General features: G+C 36.7%; 2 protein-coding genes across 10 annotated transcripts in view; one reads left to right on the top strand and one right to left on the bottom strand.

Moving 5' to 3' along the window:
- ANAPC10 (anaphase promoting complex subunit 10) overlaps positions 1-10,788 on the bottom strand; it is a 262,048-nt gene extending 251,260 nt beyond the window's left edge. For all 9 annotated transcript variants that reach the window (XR_007151768.1, XM_047857182.1, XM_047857170.1 and 6 more), the window contains exons 1-2: positions 10,723-10,788; positions 7,447-7,573 (exon numbers count right to left, since the gene is read on the bottom strand). Coding sequence is in view for 8 of the 9 variants with exons in the window: in XM_047857182.1 (XP_047713138.1) it covers positions 7,447-7,561 (115 nt within the window). In the remaining variant the exon portion in view is untranslated. The remainder of the gene's footprint in view (positions 1-7,446; positions 7,574-10,722) is intronic.
- Positions 10,789-10,892: 104 nt separating this feature from the next.
- The window catches only part of ABCE1 (ATP binding cassette subfamily E member 1), a 32,011-nt gene continuing 17,442 nt past the window's right edge, over positions 10,893-25,461 (top strand). The window contains exons 1-8 of the mRNA XM_047856715.1: positions 10,893-11,008; positions 17,881-18,010; positions 19,096-19,181; positions 22,334-22,431; positions 23,430-23,547; positions 24,156-24,293; positions 24,436-24,505; positions 24,755-24,851. Coding sequence (XP_047712671.1) covers positions 17,908-18,010; positions 19,096-19,181; positions 22,334-22,431; positions 23,430-23,547; positions 24,156-24,293; positions 24,436-24,505; positions 24,755-24,851 — 710 coding nt within the window. The 5' untranslated portion in view covers positions 10,893-11,008; positions 17,881-17,907. The remainder of the gene's footprint in view (positions 11,009-17,880; positions 18,011-19,095; positions 19,182-22,333; positions 22,432-23,429; positions 23,548-24,155; positions 24,294-24,435; positions 24,506-24,754; positions 24,852-25,461) is intronic.

Raw genomic sequence — 25,461 nt, 5'->3', positions numbered from 1 at the left:
AGGACTGACAGTAGAAAAGAAGTATCCATTTCAAAGTGTAACCACCATTTCTCTCAGTATCCACTAACATGATATTTAGCATTCAATAAAAGATTAGGACACTCAAACATGCAAGAAAAACAAATATTACCAAAAGGCAAAACAATCAATAGAAATACACTCAGAGATGACCCAGATGTTGGAACTACTGGACAGAGACTTCAAATAACTATGATTAACATATTCAGGAATCTAGGGGAAAAAAATAGATGAAATGTTTGAACAAACAGGAAATTTCAACAGAGATTAAAAACTTCTCAGGAGTCAAATGGAGGGTCAGCTGGCTGGCTCAGTCAGTGGAGCATGTGACTCCTGATCTCAGAGTTGTGAGTTCAAGTCCCACGTTGGCTGGAGATAACTTAAAAATAAAATGTTTCCAGGGGCGCCTGGGTGGCGCAGTCGGTTGAGCGTCCGACTTCAGCCAGGTCACGATCTCACGGTCTGTGAGTTCGAGCCCCGCGTCGGGCTCTGGGCTGATGGCTCAGAGCCTGGAGCCTGTTTCCGATTCTGTGTCTCCCTCTCTCTCTGCCCCTCGCCCGTTCATGCTCTGTCTCTCTCTGTCCCAAAAATAAATAAACGTTGAAAAAAAAATTTTTTTTTAAAAATAAAATATTTCCAAAAAAAATTTTTAAAGGGTCATATGGAAAAGCTATAAATAAAAAAACACCATATCAGAGATGAAACTCAACAAAGCCAAAGAAAGAAGTAGTGGACTTGAAGCTAGATCAATAAAAAAATATCCAGAGGAAAACAAAATGAGAAGAAAAAAAAAAAAAAGTGGAAAAAAAAAGCACCTAAAAGCTATGGGACAATAACAAACGGTCTAGAAAAATCAAATAATCTAGCATATGTATAACTGGATTCACAGAAGGACAACAGAGAAGAAACGGACCAAAAGAAATACTTAAAAAAATAGTGACCATGAATTTTTGTAAAATAATGCAAGACATCAAACCAGAAGATGGAAGAATCTCAGTGAATCTCAAACAGAACACACACACACACACACACACACACACACACACACACACACACACTCTGACACATCATAATCATTCTACTGAAAAGCAAAGATCTTAAAGGCAACTAGGAAAAAAGCTACATTAACTATAGCAGATTTCTCTTCAGAAACTATGCAAGCCAGAAAATAATGGAATGACATCTTTAAAGTAGTAAAATAAAAAATCTACCAACCTAGAATTCCATGCAGGGAAAATATACCACAGTACTAAAATCAAAATGAAAAAATTTTCAACCATACATTGCTGGCAGACCTACAATACATAAATATGTAAAAGAAAGTTCTTTAGGTAAGAGGAATATGATACCAGATAGAAGACTTGAATCCATTAAAAGAAATTAAGTTCCAAAAACTGAAAAAATTAATAAAAAGTAGTTTTTATTTCTTAATTGCTTCAAACGATAATTTACCTTTTAAAACAAAAATAGCACCAATACATTCAGCAGTTTAAAATATGCAAAAGTCAAATGTATGACAAAAATGGCATAAAGGATTAGAGGTAAAAATTGGAAGTATCCTTTTTTTTTTCTTTTAAATTTTTTCTTTTCAACGTTTTTTATTTACTTTCGGGACAGAGAGAGACAGAGCATGAACGGGGGAGGGGCAGAGAGAGAGGGAGACACAGAATCGGAAACAGGCTCGGTGCCATCAGCCCAGAGCCTGACGCGGGGCTCGAACTCACGGACCGCGAGATCGTGACCTGGCTGAAGTCGGACGCTTAACCGACTGCGCCACCCAGGCGCCCCTGGAGGTATCCTTTTGAAGGATTCATATACCATACCTATGGTGGTATACTACTATGAAGTGATGATTAGAGATACATATTGAAATCCTTAGGGCAGGGGCGCCTGGGTGGCTCAGTGGGTTAACCTCTGACTTCAGCTCAGGTCATGATCTCGCGGTCCTTGAGTCCCAGACCCGCGTCAGGTTCACTGACAGCTCAGAGCCTGGAGCCTGCTTCGGATTGTGTGTCTCCCTCTCTCTCTGTCCCTCCCTTGCTCACGCTCTCTCTGTCTCTGTTTCTGTCTCTGTCTCTGTCTCTCTCTTAAAAATAAAGATTAAAAAAAAATTAAAAAAAAAAAAAGGAATCCTCAGGGAAACCACTCAAAAATATCAAAAAGGATGTATAACCAATAATGTTAATAGTGGAGATAACACAGAATCATAAAAAAAAATACTGAATTTACCCAAAAACAGGAAAAAAAAGAGAAAAAACATCAATAGGAAAAAAATACAAAGGAAAATTCCAAGATAGTAGTTTTAAATCTAATGACATCAAAAATAATGAATAATTATAAATAAATAATAACCAATAAATGACTCTCAATTAAAAGATGAAGAATAACAGATTAAATTAAAAACCAAGGGGCGCTTGGGTGGCTCAGTCAGTTAAGCATCTAACTCTTGATTTCAGCTCAAGTCATGATCTCATGGTTCAAACTCCTCATCAGGCTCTACACTGACAGTGCACAGGTTTAAATAAATTAAAAACCAAGACCCAGTACTGTCTATGAGAAATCCACTTCAAATATAAAGATATATATAGTTTAAAAGGAAAAGAAAAAACATCCAGCTTCCAGTCTGACACGTAAAGAGCTTGGAAAATGTCACTTTCATCCTCACAATAACAATGAAAAGAAGCCAAACCTACTTAAAAATCAATAATACATCTTAGGTCTTAAAGAGAATTCAGGTCACAGGGTAAAACCACCACCCAGGAAACTGAAAAACAAAACAAAACACAGAATCACAGCTTACAGTAAGTAGCAAATGCTGCTGGAGTCAGCAACTGGTAGGAAAACTTTAAGAGTAATTGACCAATTGCTGGCAACTAAGTGTAGACTAAGTTGAGAGATAAAAACTCCTAGAAGCCCAACCTTAGGAAGAGCTGCACCTTTTCAAGAATTTTACCTCTAGGTAAATTTTACCTCTAGGAGCCCCACCAAAGTAAAGATCAAAGAAAATTCTCCAGTGCTTCCTGCAGAGATAGCGGAAAAGTAATCACTGTGAAATACACCCAGAGCATCCTGCTGTCCTTAACAAAGATCGGTCTTCTAGGAAAACTGTTTCCAAATCTAACCGACGTGAGTTTTACTAGAGCCTAGCTGACATGGGGGAAGAAAAATACCCAACTCCAGACTCCTCTAGCCTTCCTGTCTCCCATATAAGTGGGGTGTAGGGAAAGTTGAGAAGCACTTGTAAAGGTCACAGCCATGGAAATAGACTTACTAAAATTCTATGATCTAGTCACAGGATTATAGAACACTTCTGTTCCCCCTACAACTGACCATCATATCAGCAGGGCTCCTATATAATATCAGAAGGTTACAATTCAAAGAACTGTAAGCTTAGACTCCATTTAACGAGCCTCTAGGGAAATCCAAAAATAACAAGGAAAACAAAAACAAGGACACCTAAAGAATTTTAAATTCTGAATCTTAGCCTTTACCCATCAGGCAGAAAATCAATAAGGATTGAATCAATAGTTGAACTGAATAGCACCATCAATCAACTTGATCAAATTGACACTTATTAATTAGTTTATCAGGTGTCAACAGAATATGCAAGCTTCTCAAGAATACACAATTTTTGTCATGCTCATATATAAATAACATTCACAAAGATGGACCACATTCTGGCCTATAAATTATACATAAAAATTTAAACGAATAGAAATCATACAAAACAGGCTCTCAAACCACAACAGAGTTAAACTAGAAATCACTAACAGATAACTGGAAAATCCCCAAATATTTGGAGATTGAGCAACATATGAATCAAGGAAGAAGTATCAAAAGAAACTGAAATATCTGAAACTGAATTAAAATGAAAATAAAAGTTACCAAAAAATTATAGAATGCAGTAAGAGCACTGCTTACAGAGAAATTTATAGCATGTAGTATGTATGTTACAAAAGAAGAGAGATTTAGAATCAGTAATCTAAGCTTTTACCTTAAAAACCAAGAAAAAGAAAAGCAAATTAAACCCAAATAAGCAGAAGAAATAATATAAATTAGAGCAGAAACCAATGAAACTGAAAACGGGTAAATTAATAGAGAAAAAGTCACTTAAACCACAAGCTGGTTCTTTGAAAGGTCAATAAAATCAATAAACCTCCAGCCAGGCTAACCAAGAAAAAAAGAGAGAGGACACAAATTACTGGTATCATTGACAAAAGAGGGGTCATGCCTACTAATCACTTGGATAATGAAAAGGAAACTAAAACAGTATTATAAACAATTCTACGCTCACAAATTTAATATCTTAAATAAAATGGACCATTTCCTTGAATGACAAAATCTAACAAAAGTCACACATGGAGAAACAGATCATCTGAATAGGTCTATATCTACTATAGAAATTGAATAAAAAATTAATAACCTTCCAAAAGAAATCACCAGGGCTAGGTGGTTTCATTGGTGACTTCTATCAAACATGTAAAGAAGAAATAATACCAACTCTGTACAATTTCTTCCAGAAAACAGAAGCATAGAAAATATTTCCTAACTCATTGTATGAGGGCAGCATTACCCTAATACAAAAACCAGAAAAAGGGATTCAAAGAAAGTTAAAGAACAGTATCTCTCACAAACACAGATGCAAAAATCCTCAAGAAAATATTAGCAAAAGGAAACCATGTATAAAAAGAATTATAAACCACAACTAAGTGGGATTTATTCCATGCATGCAAAGCTGGTTCAACATTCCAAAATCAATTAATGTAATCCATCATATCAACAAGCTAAGGGAAAAAAAAACATATCATATCAACAAATATAGAAAAAGAATCTGACAAAATCCAACACCCATTCAACATGAAATCTACCAACAAACTAAGAATCCAAAGGAACTTCCTCAACTTTATGTATCTATGAAAAAACCAACAGCTAACACCATACTTAAGAGATCAAGAATAAGACAAGGATGTCCCTTCTCACCATTCCCATGCAACGTTATATTGGAAGCCTTGGCTAACACAGTAAGACAGGAAAAGGAAATAAAAGGTACAAATTGGGAAGGAAGAAATAAAAACAAATTCTACTCCTACAAATTCTACAGAATTTTGCTCCTAAGAATTTACCCCCCCAAATGAAAACATATGTCCACACAAAAACGTGCAATGAATGCTTATAGCAGCTTATCCATAATCACCAAATATGAGAAGTAATTTTAGTTAACTATTGCTGCATAACAATTACCCCAAAACTTACCAGCTTAAAACACCAAACATGTGTTATTTCACAATTTCTATGAGACAGAAATTTGGGAGGAACTTGATTGAGCACTTTGGTTCAGGAATGTTCAGAAATTTGCAGTCAAGTTATCTAAACCAATTAATTATCTGAAATCTTGACTGGGGCTGGAGGATCCATTCTAAGATGGCTTGATCATCTGGCGGTTGACAAGAAGCCTCATTTCTTCATTGGCTACTGTCAGGAGGCCAGAGCTCCTTGCCACACAAACCTCTTCACCAGGTCCCTTGTTTCCTCACAAAATGGCAGCTGACTTCTAGTGAGTGATCAAAATGAGAACAAGGCATAGTCACAATGTCTTTTTTCAATCTAATCTCAGAAGTCACATACTATCACCTCTGCCATATTCTACCAGTTCCAGAGACCAATCCTGACACACTGCAGGAGAAGTCAACATTAAGGCATGAATACCAGGAGACAAGGATCACTGGGACCATTTTGGAAGCTGGCTACCACAAACCTAGATTTCCACTAACTGGTGAATAGGTAAACAAATTATGGTATAACCATACAGTGGCACAGTAATCAGCAATAAAAAGGAACAAACTACTGATATATGTAACAGCATGGAAAAAATCACAAATGCTAAGTGAAAGAGCCAGACCTAGAAAGCTACATACAGTGTGATTACATTTACACACATTCTCGGAAACGTATAACCAGAGGGATACAAAACAGATCAAAGGTTGTCAGGAGCTAGGAAGGGGGCAGTAGAGTGACTACAAAAGGGCATGAGGGAATTTCTTTAGATAATGGAAATACTCTATATTTGATTGTGATGGTGCTTGGAGTTTGTTAAAATTCACACAACTATAACACCTAAAAAAGGTGAGTTTTATTGTAAATCAATTATACCTCAAAAATTACTTATAAAAAGAGAGAGAAAGGAATCCTAAGAGGAAACAAGAGGCTTGGTTGGGAATATTGCTACAGCAGTCTTAATGTGTAAATAACAAGTTTCCAAAGGAAACTTTGGAAAATGTTATTAAACCAATAAAATTATAATTAACGTTACTCAAGCTAAAAAACTTTCTCTGAGCTTAAGTCTACAGATTGAAAATGCCCATCAAATTACAAGTTAGACAGATGAGAGAAAAGATACACATGTATCCTGGCATATCCTGGCAAAAGTCTTGAACTTTAAGAATAGAAAAGTTTAGGGGCACCTGGGAGGTTCAGTTGGTTGAGGATCTGACTTTGGCTCAGGTGATGATCTCATGGTTTGTGGGTTTGGGCCATGCATCAGGCTCTGTGCTGACAGATTGGAGCCTGGAGCCTGCTTCAGATTCCATGTCTCCCTCTCTCTCTCTGCCCCTCCCCCACCTTCACTCATGCGCTTGCTCTCTCTCAAAAATAAATGTTAAAAAAAAAAAAAAAAAAGTTGAAATGCTTCCAGAAAGAAAGAACAAGTTACTTAGAAAAAAAGAGAGACAAGCATAAGCTTTCTTATTTGCAACAAAAAGGAAATAATGATATAGTACCTCAAATTTTTGAGAAGAGGACCACGACCCAAAAATTCTATCCCAATCAAGAGTAAAATAAAAAATCAAAAAATAAAACTTTTTTAAAAGAAAAAGGGGTGCCTGGATGGCTCACTCAGTTGAACATCTGACCCTTGATTTCAGCTCAGGTCATGAGCTCAACAGTTTGTGAGTTTGAGCTCTGCATCAGGCCCTGTGCTGACAGGGCAGAGCCTGCTTTGGATTTTCTCTCTCTGCCCACCCCACTCAGGTGCTCTCTCTCAAAAATAAATAAATAAACTTAAAATAATAAAACATAAACTCTTTAAAAAAAAAAAGAGTAAAATAAAGTTATCTAGGAACATGCAATGACTGAAAAAATGTATCACCCACCTACCCCATCTAGAGAGATAACCAACAAAAAATGCTCACCAAATAATTAAATCATTGCAGAGATAGAGGAGGATAAAGAAGAGACCTTATGAAACCTGCAGTTAACTTAAAGTGGAATTAGTAAAACAAATGGGAAGAAATATATAACAAATGAAAACTTAGTTTAAAATTAAAAGAAACCATCTAAACACAAAATAGTATTAAAGTCAGTCCTGTGTACAAGGAAACTGTAAATAGTTATCACAAACAACTTTTTTGGTTTTTCTTTTGTTTTGCTTACCTGGTTTGCACGATGAGAGTGACCAAACAGCTTGTGACCCAATTTCCCGTACTGTTCCAGTCCTTTCCAACTGCTTAGGGTCAGCACCAGGAGGTGTCTTATTTGGTGTGGTCATTTTAAAAATATTCTACGAAGAAAACAAGAATATCCACATTATACCAGGACCTGAGCTTCTTTCTACAAAAGGTAAAAATTAAAATTTAGTAGCAAAATGGATCACTACCCTTGATATTAACCATCTATTTCTCAAATGAAGTTAACATAACTCAACCACTATAATTAAAAAATCTTAGGAATTCAATTTTTGTTTCTAAAATATATTATGATTCACAAGATGTGCAAACAGTAGAGTATAATAGTCAAAAGAGCATGGGATCATAGTTTCAACTTCAGCCTCTCCTTTAACTAGCTTAGACTTCGGGCAGGTCTGGGCTTTATTTCTTACCTCTAAAAGGGGTTGACTTGATCTATAATTCCATAATGCTATACAATTCTATACCTCTCTGAATAAAAATTCTTTTTTTAAAAAACGATTTTATTTTTAAGTAATCTCTACACCCAACGTTGGGCTCAAACTCACAACCCCAAGATCAAGAGTGCATGCTTCACCGACTGAGCCAGCCAGGTACCCCTCTGAGTAAAAATTCTTAATTCAAATGAATTTTTTTCTTTAGAGAAGTTAAGCTGAAATGTTCATATTCCAGGGACGCCTGGATGGCTCAGTCGGTTGGGCATCCAACTTTGGCTCAGGTCATGAACTCGCAGTCCGTGAGTTGGAGCCCTATGTCAGGCTCTATGGTGACAGCTCAGAGTCTGGAGCCTGCTTTGCATTCGGTGTCTCCCTTTCTCTCTGCCCCTCCCCTGTTCACGATCTGTCTGTCTGTTTCTCTCTCTCTCTGTCAAAAACAAACTTTAAAAAAAATCTAGAAATATTCTTATTCCAGGAATATGTAAATATTCGTTTCCATTTTTTATTTAGCGAATGTAAATTTGTTTTTGATAACTTTTTATTAAAATATAATAAACAGTGTTATATTAGTTCCAGGTGTACAACATATGATTCAACAATTCTATACATTTCTCTGTGCTCATCACTGTAGGTTTACTCTTAATCCCCTTTATGTGTCTCACCCATCCTCCCATCCACCTCCCCTCTAGAAACCTGTTCTCTGAATTTAACCGTCTGTTTATTTTTTTCTGCTTGTTTTGTTTCTTAAATTCCACACGAGTGAAATCATATGATATTTGTCTTTCTCTTATTTCTTATTTCTCTTATTTCTTTCTTATTTCAGACTTATTTAATTTAGCCTTATACCCCCTAGGTCCATCCATGTGGTTGCAAATGGCAAGACCACATTCTTTTTTTATGGCTAGTATTTCAAAATGTGTGTGTATCTACCTATCTATTTATCTATCTCTCTCTATGTGTGTGTGTATACCACATCTTCCTTATCCATTCATCCACTGATGGACATTTGTGTTGCTTCCACATCTTGGCTATGGTAAATAATACTGCAGTGAACACTGGGGTGCATATATCCTTTCAAATTAGTGTTTTTATTTTCTTTGGGTAAATTACCTAGTAGTGGAATTACTGGAGTAATTCTATTTATAATTTTTTGAAGAACTTCCATACTGTTTCCCACAGTGTTTGCACCAATTCACATTCCCTCCAACAATGCACAAGGGTTCCTTTTTCTCCAGCATCATTGCTAACACTTCTTATTTCTTATCTTTTTGATTCTACCCATTCTGACAGATATAAGGTGATATTTCACAACAGATACATGAAAAGATACTCAACATCACTAATCATCAGAGAAATGCAAACAAAACCACAATGAGATATTGGTCTCCATTTTAAATAGTCCATTAAGTGAAACAGAGAAATATCACTTCTCCCCACTAGTTGTCAAAAGTTTAACTTATGTGTGCTCTTGCCATAGAAGATAACGTCAGAAAAAAGGTTTCAAGGCATAGAAGTGAATAACTGACCCATTCTAAACCCAAAAATTTACTGGAACTTTCTCATCGTTTGTTAATCTTGGTAAGTCTATGCAAACATGAAAAAAAAAAAAAATCTCTGGGGCCCCTGGGTGGCTCAGTTGGTTAAGCGTCTGACTTTTGGCTTCAGCTCAGGTCATGATCTCACAGTTCATGGGTTCCAGCACTGCACCAGGCTCCGTGCTGAAAGCATGGAGCCTGCTTGGGATTCTGTCTCCCTCTCTCTGTGCCCCTCCCCTACTTGCTCTCTCTCTCTCTCTCCCTCTCTCTTTCTCTCAAAAATAAATAAACAAACAAACATTTAAAAAATATTTTTAAAAAAATATCTGATAGTGAACATGTAAAACAGCTTATGTAGTGCAAAGTTACAGATACTGAACATTGTTATATATGCTATTATAAACCTGGCCCAGGGAGCCTGGGTGGCCTCAGTCAGTTAAGCAACTGACTCTATTTCAGAGTCAGGCTCTGCACTGACAACAGGGAGCCTGCTTGGGATTCTCTCTCTCTCTCTCTCTCTCTCTCTCTCTCTCTCTCATAAATAAATAAACTTAAAAAAAAAAAAAAACTTGGCCCAATATTTCAGTATACCATCTCGTTGACACCTTTTAGATTTCAGTTGTTTCCTAATCTCAACACAGCTCTTGATACTCATTAAATAATAGTAGAGCCACTAGACTGTAAAATCCAGAAAGGCCTGAGACTTAAATGCTCAGTTAGCAATTTACTTAACGAATAAATGGATGAACGAATAGGTGCAGTCCTAAGCTAAAGTATTTGCCTTCTGCAATTTAAGTAAGGTCTAGGATGAGACAAGTAAAACTGTGACTGTCACTACAAGCTGAATGTCCAGTCATTGTCAAATATGCAAAAATGTCAAATTGTTAAAAAAAAAAAAAAAAAAAAGCCCAACTCTACATAGGAACAGAATTCAACTGCCTGCTTTGATACTGTACGCCACCAAGTGGAAAAAACGCGGAGCTCGGAAAAACCTGGCTTCCTGGCCACTCCGTTCAGAAGAAACTGAAGCCAAGGAGAGAAGGCCACGGCCAGCAGTACCTGGACCACACTCTGTCGATTCTGCTAGATACCTCTGCTAAAAATACTAGAATGGGCAATGGCTCTCCAGAGGCCTTGAGATCGCGAGCGGAAAAGGGGATTGAGAATAGGGATGCGAACGCATCTGCTTACGAGAGAACCATTCTCCAGGACAGGGCGGAGGAGAGAAGCTCACGCCCTTAGAGCTTGCAGACCCGGCTTGCCGCAACCCACCTTTTTAAGATACCCTGCAGCTCGGTGCCACTCCCACTCAGGACAGCCCGGCTTTCCCACAGACGTTAATTTGGAGTCGCAGGACAATGACGTCAGTTCTCGCCAGGGCTCCGCCTGTCGCTCTCTGTCGCGCGCGCGCACTGCGTCCCTAAGGCATGCGCGAGGCGGTGGTTGAGCACCGCCATTTTGGCCGGTGGCCGTAAGAACACGCTGTGTGAGAGAGAAGTGAAAGGGAGAACGGACTTGGCTTCTGCGCTCTCCTCCGCAAGGGAGTCGTTTTCTCCAGGTACCTGAATGTCCCGGGAGGGTTTGGCCGTTAGCTGTGGTCTCCCACGATTTAAAGACAGTAGGGACATTGTCTGAGAGCCTTTGGTGAGGCCTCTGGTGTCAGCAGTGAAGGAGGCAGCGGCGCGTGGCAGCCGGCTCGGGAGGGACAGCTGGAACCGCCGAAGCGCGGACGCTGCGGAGGGCTTAGAGGTGCGTCGCGCATCCCCTCCAGCTGACCTGGCTCTTGGCCACTGTTGCCAGCCACCCCCCGTCAGGGGCTACGAGAATGGATTTACATGCCATCTCAGAGATGTAATCTCCACCGTCTCCACTCCCCCTTTACTACTCTTCTTGCCCTATTACAGAGAAGAAGGCAACTTCAGAACTCAAAGCATCGTCGTTTCCCCCCCAACCCCATCCTTACCCTGACACAGTAAAATGGACTTATTGGCACATGTGCGTATTTGATTATAGGAAGTCGTGGCCTTTTCTTCCTCGGCTTTTCTGGTGATTATGGAATGAGTCATGGCATTTTGCCGTCTTTATAGAAATGATGGCCAGCTGTAGCTCTACTTTTCTCATAGAGCAACGTGTATTCGATTATCCCAAGTAACCTCCCAGTTGAATGCCTTTAGCTTTTTTGGTGCGCTTTTATAGCACTTGGTACTTTCTTCTTGGTGACTTACTTGTTTTCCCCTTATGTCTTAAATTGCATGAGATCAGGGGCGCATTGGTTCGTACCTTGTAGACGCGAAGTCCAAAGCCTATTCTGACATCCCGTAAGCTACATAAATGTATTTTCTCTTATTTTATGTATGGTAGTCCGTAACAGTGAGAAATAACTGTCAAAACAGTGGGGAGGGATGTGGGAGGGTTTTTTTGGGGGGTTTTGTTTTACCCTCTCTTCCACAGAGACTGCTAGTTAGGCATTTATGATAGTGGCATTTGCGTTGCATTTCTCAGTACGTTTGTCTCCTATACTGAGAATATTCATCCTATATCAGCTACCTAACAACAGTGCTTTGTCAATATTAGCCAAGGGCTCTTATCTGTATTTGTATCAAAAAGGGTATTTTTTTTTCATGTTAAAAACCTTGTTAGCCCCATAAAAAATTTTTTTCAGGAGAACATTTAATATGGTTTCTGGGGGAAAAAAAGTGGTATTATTTTGTTGTCCCTTCTAAATGTCTTCAGTGTAGGATTCTGAAATCAGAGTTGTGCACCACTCCCAACTTACATGTTTTATAAGACTAATAACCTGCAATAACCATAAGTTGGGATATTTTATGTGATACCAAGCATCATTTGTTAAGAGCAATCTCTTAAGTGCTTTCACATGGTGTTATAATAATTTTGGTCTTAGACTACAAATGCTTTTCATAATGCCTCACTTCCTTTTTTCTTGCCAGCTGGAAGAATAACACTGAGGGTCATTGTTTGAGTACCTATTTTGAAAAGTTTGTATTCAGATCTGAAATATCTTCACATTTCTCTTTGTTTCCAGAAGTCTGTTACTAAACTCTACCTTCCCCCACCCAAGCCTTACAGCCTGTATCATTCTCATTTAAAAAGAAAGTAGGGATTCCCCCCCCACCAATTCTTGAAAATAATATACGAATTTAATCAGTAGTGTTTACACAAGTAACAGTTATACAAAGATTCTGTATTCCTTATTCTTAAATGCATTATAATTTATCACTTTCTTACATAAATCTGCTTATTAGTCATCTCTGATATGTTTTTATTTTTCTATAAAAGTCATCTCACATTCACTTAGTTTTTAAAAAGGTTTTTTGAGGGGCGCCTGGGTGGCGCAGTCGGTTAGGCGTCCGACTTCAGCCAGGTCATGATCTCGCGGTCCGTGAGTTCAAGCCCCGCGTCGGGCTCTGGGCTGATGGCTCAGAGCCTGGAGCCTGTTTCCGATTCTGTGTCTCCCTCTCTCTCTGTCCCTCCCCCGTTCATGCTCTGTCTCTCTCTGTCTCAAAAATAAAAATAAACGTTGAAAAAAAAATTTTTTTTTAAATAAAAAGGTTTTTTGAAATATCAGATGAAACACTTAAGTAGTTTGACAGAAATAAAGTTGAACGTAAACAATTTTGTGATGAAAGATTTATCCTCTAAAATGAACTTCATGACATTCATTCATCGGATAATTTGTATAGTGTCCAGCTTTATTTTAATAACTAACGAATCTTCAGTTTTCAGGGAGTTGTCACTTACAATGAAAGCTTTTTTTGTAGCAATTCAAAAGTTATTTGATTTCTTTCTCTTCTAGTCTTTATGAAAACTAGACCAGCTTTTAAAGGGGTAATGGGGGGCGCCTGGGTGGCGCAGTCGGTTAAGCGTCCGACTTCAGCCAGGTCACGATCTCGCGGTCCGTGAGTTCGAACCCCGCATCAGGCTCTGGGCTGATGGCTCAGAGCCTGGAGCCTGTTTCTGATTCTGTGTCTCCCTCTCTCTCTGCCCCTCCCCCGTTCATGCTCTGTCTGTCTCTGTCCCAAAAATAAATAAACGTTGAAAAAATATATATATATATAAAAAAAATTAAAAAAAATAAAGGGGTAATGGGTCTAGAAGTTACCATTACCATTCTGTTTATTACATAAATACTTAGTCTCCTTTTGGTTGATTTTTTTTTCTCACTACATACTTTGTGGATAGCTGTTGCTATGAAATATTGGTAATTTGCAATATTTCTGAAGTCACTATAACCTATAGGAAAACTATTTACTATTTTTAAATTAGTTTTCTCATTTATTCAACAGAAATACTTGAGCTTTTATGATATGCTGGACACTGGTTTAGCCACTGGGCTGAACAGACAAGAAATCTCTGCCCTCGTGATGGAGTACTCTTTACTTGGGGAGGAAAAAGTACTGTCTGTGTGTAGAGAGAAAGAATATATAAATACATGTATATACATGATAAATACATACATAAACCATATATACACATATATATGAAATATATACTGTGCAGTATAGTAGAAAGAGCTAAAGAGAAAAATAAAGCAAATCAGGAAAGAAAAAACCAAAACAGTGGGTGTATTTTTTGGTAGTATAAGCTAGAGAAGGCTCACTGAGAAATAAACATTAAAGACTTGAAGTAGTGAGCCTTGTAACTCACTAGGGGGAATAGCATTACAGGCAGAGAGAATAGAAAAGGTCAAGGCCCTGAAGCAAGAACTGTCTGACCTGTGCTCTAAGAACCACAAGAAGCCAAGGTGGTTGGATCAAAATGAACAAGAGCTGGAGTAGTTGGACTTGAGATGAGAAAGTAGTATAAGCTAATCAGTACCTCATTTGTTATTTTAAGGACTTTGGCGTTTACTCAGAATGAGTAGAGAAGCCATTGCAGGACCTTAAGCAGAAGAGTGACATGATATGGCTTACACTTCAAAAGGATCACCCTGGGGCACCTGGGTGGCTCAGGCAGTTTGGTTCTTGAACCCGGCATCGGGCTCTGTGCTGACAGCTCAGAACTTGGAGCCTGCTTTGGATTTTGTGTCTCCCTCTCTCTTCCTCTCCCCCACTCACATTCTGTCTCTCAAAAAATGAATAAACATTAAAAAAATAAAAGGATCACCCTTACTTCTGTCATGAGAAGGAAGTGTCAAGGGTTGGAGTAGAAGTAGGTAAAAGTAAAGCAGAGAGACCTGATAGGGAGCTATTAGAGTAATGCAGGTAAGAAATAATGATGGCCTAAACCAGAGTGAAGAGAAGTGGCCAGATTCATGAAGGTAAATTGTACAGAATTTGCTGCTGTGGCATGTAAAAGATAACTTCAAGGATTTGGGCTTAAGTAAATGGAAGACTGGAGTTGTCATTTAACAGAATGGGCAAGACTGCTAGAGAAGCACATTTTGGTTGGGACTTCTGGTGTTCAGTTTGGGAGATGGTATAATAGACCTTCAGGAAGAGATGTTGGGTAGTCAGGTAGATAAACAAGTTTACGGTTAGGGGAGGTGTCATGACTAGAGCTAGAAATTTGGGACTTAGCAGCATATAAATAGGATTTAAAGCCATGAGATTAGAATAAAACACCTTAGAGAATGAATATAAATTTAAAAAATGTGACAGTATTAGAGCACTCTTCAACTTTTAGAAGCCTAGAAGATAAGGAAAAGTGACAAGGAAAAGTGACCAGGAAAATAGGAGGGAAACTGGATCAGTACTATGTCCCAGAACCAAGTTAAGAAAGGGTTTCTGCATAGCAGGAAAAAGTCATATTTTGTGTTAGACGCAATAGGTTGTTCGAGTAAATTAGGAACTGTTAACTATTTGTTTTACCCATGTATAGAACAGTGGTGGACTTGACAAGCTATTCTGGTGGAATGATGAGCACTAAAGTCTGAAATGAATTCCAGAGAAAATACACAGACATTTGGAACACTGACTATAGCTATACAGCTCTTCCAAATAGTCTTGCTATAAAAGGAAGGAGGGGGCGCCTGGATGGCTAAGTTGGTTAAGCATCCTACCTACTCTTGATTTTGGCTCAAGTCATGATCTCACAGTTCATGGGATCCAGCCCTTCATTGAACTCTGCTCTGACAACGCGGAACTTGCTTGGGATACTCTTTCTCAAAATAAATAAGTAAACATTAAAAATAAGTGGAACGAGAAATAAAGCAATGGGGGAAGATGGGGGAAGATAATAGATTATTTGAATGCTGATGAAAATGAGCCAGTGGAATAATTGATGATATGAAGTACAGGAGAGAATTGTTAGAAAATTCCCCTTAGTAGATGTCTTTTAGTGTGCAAGTGTACTTCACTGTAGAAATTTATATGGGATTGCTGGTTGGCTGGTTCACTTGAGATGACACTAACCAGCAAGGCTTTGCTTTTGTCTACCCATTTTCGGCTTTATATGTGCAGGTGAAGAGTTGTATGTAACTAGGATTATAGTTTAGGATATAAATGATTAACGGTGGAATTTTAGCTGGGTACAGAGGGACATGAAGTTAGAAAAACTGAGGGACAGTGGTAATATGGTAGAATTAAGAGATAATGATAGTAGGTCTGGGGAATGGGGAGTTCAAAGGGTTGTTGGATTGTTGGGTACGAGAGGGGTAAACTGAAAAGACAGGAGTAGTAATTGAAGAATGGGGTATTTGAAAAGAAGGTTATAGAAGGATTGCAGTCATTGGTAATAATAAGGTCAAAGCGGGGCGCCTGGGTGGCTCAGTTGGTTGAGCATCTGACTTCGGCTCAGGTCATGATCTCGTAAGTTCAAGCTCCACATCAGGCTCTGTGCTGACAGCTCAGGGCCTGGAGCCTGCTTTGGATTCTGTGTCTCCCCCTCTCTCTGCCCCTCCCCTGCTCATGCTCTGTCTCTCTCTGCCTCAAAAATAAATAAAAACATTTTTAAAAAATTAAAAATAAGGTCAAAGGTTTCACCAAAGGAATGAGGATGAAAGACAAGATCACTGGAGGAGAGAGGTTACTGAACCAAGAGAACAGGCTGTTAATAGGAAGATCATCTATGAACATATTGAAATCAAGAGTTCTGACAGGACTTGTAAAAGAGTAAAATTTAGCCTAGGGCTGAAATGAGGATGGGAGGGAGTGATCTGATGGTTAGTAAATGGAAGCAGTTGGATGACCTGAGAGGCAAAAGCTGACTATAATGAGGAGGGAGAGATAAGATAGTCTGGGAGGAGCATGGAGCATAATCTCTTATCCCACTCCAAACCTAAAGGCATTGCGGAGTGAGAAAGAGATGTACAAGGGAAAGCAGTCAGTCAAAATCAGAATTAACACAATCCTTGATTAAAAAGGCCAACAGAATGTCTTTTTTGATGGGTATTCTTTTGGCTTCAGGTTCTGCCATTACATACTGGAATAACCTGGAGTTTTAAGATAGTTTTCAGAATTATTTACTTTAATCACCATTCTGAGAAAATTGATGTCTGTCACTAAGCCCAACATGGTAGAAGATTTTTAAGTTCACTTTGAGCTTAGCTGCATAATTGATGGTACTGTTAAATATCAAGACTTACAGAAGCTTTAAAAGTGAGCACAATCTACATGTATGGTTCCTTGGTCTTTTCATTTTAATGCTATTAGCATAAATGTCATCTTGGCCATATTACAAATTCTTAAAGAAATGGCAATTTTTAACTTTTCCCCTTAGTCAATATCAGGGTCACAACCTTAATAATTTCCTATTTCTGTTATTAACATCCTTAATAGATAAGACATGAAGTAATACTTAATTTGAGAGAGGGAGTAAACATCTTTATTATATGTATTACTTTTTCACATCAACTCTTTCTATTTTGTTTTATTGGACTGTACTCATACACTGGTATCAGTATTAATTACTGAGACATTATATCATTTTTTTCCATCTGTTAAATCTAGGTTCCCCCATTCCATTTGCTCTTTTTCCTTTTCCTAAGCCATTCTTTTTGCATAAGAGCTTTTGGTTTGGCTTGTCTGGTTTAATGTTTTTTCCTTGAAATTGGATTAAATGTCTAATTTGGGCGAAGGTTGAAATGTCTGATATTGACTATTCTGTATTGTAAAAACTGAGACAGTGTGTAATTTGATGAAGTCTTTTTATGTTTTTAAGTTGTGATTTGAAAGTTTTCTCACATGTATATATTTTGTAAGATGATTCCTAGATCTTTCCTTTTTTGTGACCAGTGTGCTTTTTCTTTCTTTATATAAATCTTCTGATTAGTAGTATATATGTAAAATTTTGTTTTCTCAACGTGATTAAGTCATTTCATTGATTTCACTAGGTTTTTTTTTAGTAGTTCTAGATAATGATATCTGAATATAGTGATAATTTATGTTCTCTCCAACTTTTATGCCTATGATTCATTTCTCTTAACTAATTGCGTTGACTGTGCCATAATTTTGTTAACTTTTCTTTTAATAGAAAAGCTGGATATTCTTACTTAGAATTATGGCAGATAAATTAACAAGAATTGCTATTGTCAACCATGACAAATGTAAACCTAAGAAATGTCGGCAGGAGTGCAAAAAGAGTTGCCCTGTGGTTCGAATGGGTAAGCAGTTCTTTGGATCATTTAAAGATAAGAAAAAGTTTTAAAAAAATTGACTTCATAGTTCTCTAGGCATATACTTAGTTTCTTTAAACTGTAAAAATAAGACCAGATTTTGTTCTAAATTTTTTATTGCTTTGTGACTAAACAGTCCTATTTTTGCTAATGGTAGAATAATGTATTACCAATATTTTTTAAAGTTCATTGGCTATAAAAGCAGAGTTTGTTACTAAGATTCTTACTGTTCTACAAAAGTTCTATAATTATTTAAGTCTTGGAGAGAAGACTACCAGTATATTTTGGTTTTGATAGTATTCTCATTTTAAAAAGCAGGAATAAATAGCTTAATAAGAATGACTAATTCATGAGGTTTTACTATATATTTCCAAAATTAATTAATTTAAAACAATTCAGAATTATTGGTAGCCTTTGAGGGCTATGTTATAATTGTTACTTTAACTGTACTAGTGAGGTGTACTTTTGAATCTTAAACTTTAGATGTCATCTATTATAGTCTGCCGTGCTATTTAGAAATTCTGTTATTAATATCTGTAATGCCAAGTTTAATTTCTTGTGTATATTGGATGACTACATACCTTTTTGGAGCTTTACTGATTTAGCTAACATATTACATTCCTTTTTCTGGTGTACATTGCCATTTCCAAGGTATATTTTGTGAATTAAATATTCAGGTCATTCAGCTTAAAAATAAAACTGTTTTAGGGGCACCTGACTGGTTCAGTCAAGAAAGCATGTGACTCTTGCTGTCAGGGTCCTGAGTTCAAGCCCCATGTTAAGGGTAGAGATTACTTAAATGAATAAATAAACTTTTTAAAAAATAACAAATAAAATTGTTTTAGGAAGCATATTTTCTTCCCCAGTAGTAAATTAATATATATTAATTATAATTAATTCCCACATAGCACTGTTTTTTTAGGATATTATCTCAAATGTATTTCATCCTGTGTTCTTTGTTTTTGAAAATCAGCTTCTGTATGGAGATTTGGAACCAGAATTACCTAAATAACAATGTTCAGAAAATTAGAATGGCAGGGAAAATGACTTAATTCTATCTTTTCTTTTGCCAGGAAAATTATGCATAGAGGTTACACCCCAGAGCAAAATAGCATGGATTTCTGAAACCCTTTGTATTGGTTGTGGTATTTGTATTAAGGTAAGTGATATTTTATTTATTGGATCACATTTGCAAGCTGAAAAAGAAGTCAGAAAATTCTGAATATGTTATAACTGGTTTTTCTAATTTTTTATTTTTTTAGAGAGAGAGAAAGCACAAGCAGAGAGGGAAGGAAGGGAGGGAGGGAGGGAGGGAGGGAGGGAGGGAGGGAGGGAGGAGAGAGAGAGAGAGAGACTGAGAGACTGAGAGACTGAGACTCTCAAGCAGGCTTCATGCCCAGCACGGAGCTCAACATGGGGCTCAATCCTATGACCCTGGATCATAACCTGAGCCGAAATCAAGAGTCGGACACTCAACCGACTGAGCCACCCAGGCATCCCCATTATAACTATTTTTAAAGAGGCAAAATATAAAGCAGCGAATAAAGAATATAAATTTAGGAGAATGGTATTCTAGCAAAAATCTAATATTGTTGCTTTTTTAATTAATTAAGCCACCCTATGTAAAAGTTATCCTTGCCACACTCAACTTTGGAAAGCCGTTTCCAACCAATATTAATTTCTTTTTTCATCCTTTTTTTATTTCACCCTTTTATGAGAAGGACATTCTAGAGCATGTCTTTACAAGTACTTTTGGAAACGTAAATACAAAAAGTATGAGTCATGTTACCTGCAGTCTTTTCAAGTCTGTATTTAATTTTAAATCACATCTTTTAAAACAGAAATGCACTCAGCCAAAATTTTTTTAATTTAACGCAATAATTTTTCAAAATACCTCAATTAGTTTTTGTTGCATTGAATGGTTTAGTTAAGGCTTTCAACTTTAAAATGATAGATTTCCAAACTTAGTTCATAAATAATATTTAAGAACCAGTGCATTATGTTTCTAATTTAGATATTTGTAGATAATTATTTTAAAAAGGGGCTTTTACCAGAGTATGGATACTACCCTGTTACTGATTCTCATAAGGTTTATGTGTATTTTACATTGGTTTCTGAATCTTTAAGTATCCAAAAGAATTTCATTGGTATGAAAGTGTTTTCCCTCGTTTTGAAAATATAAGCAGGAAACATTCCTTCCAGAAAACATTTACTAATCTCTTATGTACCTGTCAGTGTTGGGGGTGCTGGAGATCTGATTTTGAACAATATATTCTACCCTATTTTCTTCTTCACTGATATAAAAAAATGAGATCTCAAATTTTGGGGTATACACTTCAGTGGCTGAAAGGATACTGATATGAGGAATCTGTGGTGGGGATAATAGATACCCTCTGAACACTAAGGTACTTATAGTGCACCGCATACATATTCTAAACAGATGTTTATATTACTTACAGCCTATAACCATTTTATGTACATTTGTGGAATAACAGAAAATTCTGTAAATGGAGGTACCTCTATTGGCAGAAAACTATATTGTATACAGAATTAGTAGTTTGAGGGTGCCTGGGTGGCTCAGTTGGTTAAACGTCCGACTCTTGATATCAGTTCAGGTCACGATCGCAAGGTCACAGGGCCAAGCCCCACATGGAGCCTGCTTAAGATTCTCTGTCTTAGGGTGCCTTGGGTGGCTCAGCCGGTTAAGCGTTCAACTCTTGGTTTCGACTCGGGTCATGATCTCATGGTTCTCGAGTTCAGGCCCCACATTGGGCTCTGTGTTGGCAGTATGGAGCCTGCTTGGGATTCTTTCTCTCTCCCTCTCTCTCTGCCTTTCCCCCACTCGCTCTCAAAATAAATAAACTTTAAAAAAAAAAAAAGATTCTCTTTCCTTCTGTCAATGCCCCTCTCTTGCTTATACATTCTCTGTCTCTAAATTAAAATAAATATATATATGTATATTTTTTAAAAGAAATAATGGTTTTGGTTAGAAGGTGGTAATTACTTTGTTAGAATATAAGAATTTTTGGTTTTTAATTTTCTGTGTTCTTAAAACTTACTGAGAATTCACTGAAATCGTTACATACAAAGATTTTTAAATTGATCCCCTCAACTCTTTGAACAGTTCTGCTAAACAGATATCTAATCTGAGGTTATATTCTTTGAATGTATCTTTATAGTTGTCTGAGCAATGTTTGTAGTCATATTGATGCTCTTAAATGATCTTCCAGTTCTTGCCATTCTTATTCCTTGGATTTTTATTTGATTGATAATGAACTTTTCTTTGAGTTTTTCTATAAGTAAACTTTTTTTTTTTTAACTTTTTTTTTTTTAACGTTTATTTATTTTTGGGACAGAGAGAGACAGAGCATGAACGGGGGAGGGGCAGAGAGAGAGGGAGACACAGAATTAGAAACAGGCTCCAGGCTCTGAGCCATCAGCCCAGAGCCTGACGCGGGGCTCGAACTCACAGACCGCGAGATCGTGACCTGGCTGAAGTCGGACGCTTAACTGACTGCGCCACCCAGGCACCCCTAAGTAAACTTTTTTTTAATGTGAATTTACTCAGTTGCAATATAAAGCATCTGTTTCATATGGGACGGTTAAAAACCACAATGGAAAGACATTAATCCTTGCTCTGTGCAGATACTATGCTAGCTGTTGGTGGGATGTAAATAGACCAAAATAAGTACCATCTGGAAAGGACTTAACCTTAAATCTGACTAAACATTAACCATAAAGACCTTAAAGGACTTTACAAAGTACAAAAAAAAGCACACAAAGACAGGAAGAAGGAGGTAGTGAGAAAGCATCTGTCAACTGAATATGGGATGATATACTCAATAAACATGTTTTATCTTGCCTCTTAGCCGTATCTAATGTTAAAACACACACACAAATAGCCCTCAATTTTTGTAAGGTTTTTCATTAAGTATTAAAATCTAGAAATATGCCAGTCACTAACGGAGATACAAAATTAGTTAAAATGATTCTTGCCTTCAAGGAATTTAACTTTCATTTTTTAAGTAGATAAGAAAATGAAGCAGTATTTTACATCTTGTGGAAGTCCCACACTTGGGGTTTTTTGTTTGTTTTTTTTTTGTTGTTTTTTTTTTTGGTAATCTCTACACCCAGTGTGGGGCTTGAACTTAACCCTGAGAACAAGAGCCACATGCTCTTCTGACTGAATTAGTCAGGTACCCCGTAATTCCCCCATTTTGAAGATTGTTTATAAAAAATTCTTAATCTATCCGTTTTAGTCATATGTACATTTCTAGAAATTAACATAAAATTCTTTACTTTAAATAACAGAAATGTCCCTTTGGCGCCTTATCAATTGTCAATTTACCAAGCAATTTGGAAAAAGAAACAACACATCGATATTGTGCTAATGCCTTCAAACTTCACAGGTATATTTTCAAGTCAACATTCTTCTACTTTGATCAAGAGTAAAATACATTTGAAATTTTCAGAGAAAGATGAAAATGGGAAGAAGTATTAACCATCCACTAAAGAGAAATGCAAAATTATAATGTATAGAATCGTACTGTATATGTCAGTGTTTCATTCTGGCTAACATTAGAATTACTTGTTTTTTTTAAAAAAAAAAACTAATGCCTAGGTTTCAGCCCAGTTGAATTGCATTATATCTCTAGATATTGAATCTAGACCTCAATAAGTTGAAAAAGCTCCCAAGTGATTCTGATATACAAGTGAGGTTGAGAATTACTATTATTAATAATACTCATATCCCCAAAATAACTTTTAAGGAACTTGTTTTCTATTTTCATTATTTACTAATCTCCTCTACAGAGACTATTACTCTGAACTTAAACATATATTGTTAAATCACAGGAGTGCTTTGAGGTTTTTAATCTGCTAAACACTGTTATTCTGAATCTGAGAGTCTAGATTTAACTAATAAAAAGGTATTTCTCAACCTGCCAGCTTTAAAGAGCCTACTGGAGCAGGGAGAATGAAGTGGAGTATTTCTGGTTGATGTGGCACTATTCTCCTTGTAAGTAAATGGCAGGACAAAAAAAAAAAAAAAAAAAGACAGTGTGAGGTTGCACCTGCTATTTAATTTTGTATCAGAGCATTTGGTTATACATTAAAACTGAGCTTTATATGTAAGGAGAATTATTTTAGAATGGACATGAATGAAAATTGAAAATAAAATTTAGAGTAATATTGGTCATGGATGCATTTCTAACAATTAACAGTTTAAGTTACTTTTGGCTGTTTTTTTTTTCTAATAGCCAATAATATCTGGCATATATCTCTTAGCTTATTAATGGATGTGTGTGGAGTGCAAGTGCATTAAAATACATGATTATGGTATTATGTAGCTTTTTCTACCTAAATCCTAGTTTTATTTATTTATCCATTTTTGTATACTTAATGACAGGTTGCCTATCCCTCGTCCAGGTGAAGTTTTAGGATTAGTTGGAACTAATGGAATTGGAAAGTCAACTGCTCTAAAAATTTTAGCAGGAAAGCAAAAGCCAAACCTTGGAAAGTATGATGTATGTATACTACTTCATGAAAATGAATACTTAGGTCAGTTTTGTGAGATGTTGAAGGAAAGGATGTAATTTTTTTAATGTTCTTATTTTCAGTATCATTCATTAATGCTGAGAAATAATATATAGATGAAACTCCTTTTTAATTAAGATCTGTTAATGCTACTGATAAATATGAACTTCCTTAAACTGTTAATGAAGTTTTAAAAGCCAGAAGGCTTCTATTTGGATGTACAGTTGACCCTAGAACAATGCGAGGGTTAGGGGTCATGACCCCCCCTCCACACACAGTCGAAAATCTGTGTATGACTTTTTACTCCCCAAAACTTAACTGTTAATACCCTTTGGTTGAACAGAAACCTTACACCAGTAACATAAACAGTTACCTATCTTGTACATGTATTATATACTATAGTCTTAAGGTAAAGCAAGCTAGAGAAAAGAAGATGTTATCAATATTAAGTAAGTCATAAGGAAGAGAAAATAGATTTATGGTACTTTATTATAGTTATCAAAAAAAAATTCACCCATGTTGTTCAGGAGTCAACTGTGTAATAGTCCTCTTTTTTGCATTATTATGTATTATTAAATTCAGATAATTATATTTCTAGGATCCACCTGATTGGCAAGAAATTTTGACTTACTTCCGTGGATCCGAATTGCAGAATTACTTTACCAAGATTCTAGAAGATGACCTAAAAGCCATTATCAAACCTCAGTATGTAGACCAGATTCCCAAGGCTGCAAAGGTCAGTTGCTCTTTAGGAGGAATTTATGTATTTTAGATATCTGTGGAGGTATAAAATATGTATCAAACTAAACTTATTTTGCTTTGTAACTTTTTAATATTGAAGGAAAATAGTAGTAACTATTTCTGATATATTATGATAGGGGACAGTGGGATCTATTTTGGACCGAAAGGATGAAACAAAGACACAAGCAATTGTATGTCAACAGCTTGGTAAGAGTTTGTTTTGTGTTCATGCTTTAATAGGCCCTGAACTTAACTCATAAAGATAGATACTTATCATATAGATTACTGAAATACAGGGGAAAATCTCTAGGAATTGTTGTATTCACTTTTTACATTAACAGTTTTCAACTGAAATATCATTCATACCCAGAATGATGTGCGATATATACATTTTGCCTAGAAGAGGTAAAAGAAAACTTAACAACATTGAACACAATGCCTCTATGTTCTTTGTAGATTTAACCCATCTAAAAGAACGAAATGTTGAAGATCTTTCAGGAGGAGAGTTGCAGAGATTTGCTTGTGCTGTCGTTTGCATACAGAAGGCTGATATGTAGGTTGCTTTGCAAATTTTGTACGTCTTAATCTTTATTTTAGAGTTTTTATTTGTAATACTATTAAGGCATTGCTTTTGAGAGAAGTTAACAGAAATAGTATCTAAGGTTCTGCTTTTGAGCTAAGATGTTGAAACATTTATGCATCCATTGCCATTCCCTGTTATTCCCAAAGGGGGAGAGTAACTCATTTATTTAGATAAGTACTTCACAATTTATGGGTTACAGTGCTGTTTAATATGACCAGTTGCATATTACATAAACTCTGTACATAAAAGGATATTTTTTTAAAATTAAGCTCTCCAACTAGGCCAGCAAGGTTTTTAAATACCTCAAGTAAAACAGGTCTTTTAGATTACCCTAAATCAGGGTGGCATGTCATGTGAGAGAGAAAAGGGAAGAAGGAGTTTCCTTCCTACCTTCTAGTGCCTCTCTTTTCCCAGATATATTGCTCCCACCTTTTTCTACATTCCTACTCTGACATCCAGTGCAGGCTAGCCCTTTTCCACAAAGTGTTCTATAATTCTGTGCGGTGCCCTCCTTTTCAAAAACTCATTTGCTTTAATGCAATGGACTTTAATCAAGAGCAAAGCTGTCTGAATTACTTCA

The sequence above is a fragment of the Prionailurus viverrinus genome, chromosome B1, assembly GCF_022837055.1.
Source record: "Prionailurus viverrinus isolate Anna chromosome B1, UM_Priviv_1.0, whole genome shotgun sequence".
NCBI classification, from domain to species: Eukaryota; Metazoa; Chordata; class Mammalia; order Carnivora; family Felidae; genus Prionailurus; species Prionailurus viverrinus.
This window is presented reverse-complemented; position numbering and strand designations above follow the sequence as displayed.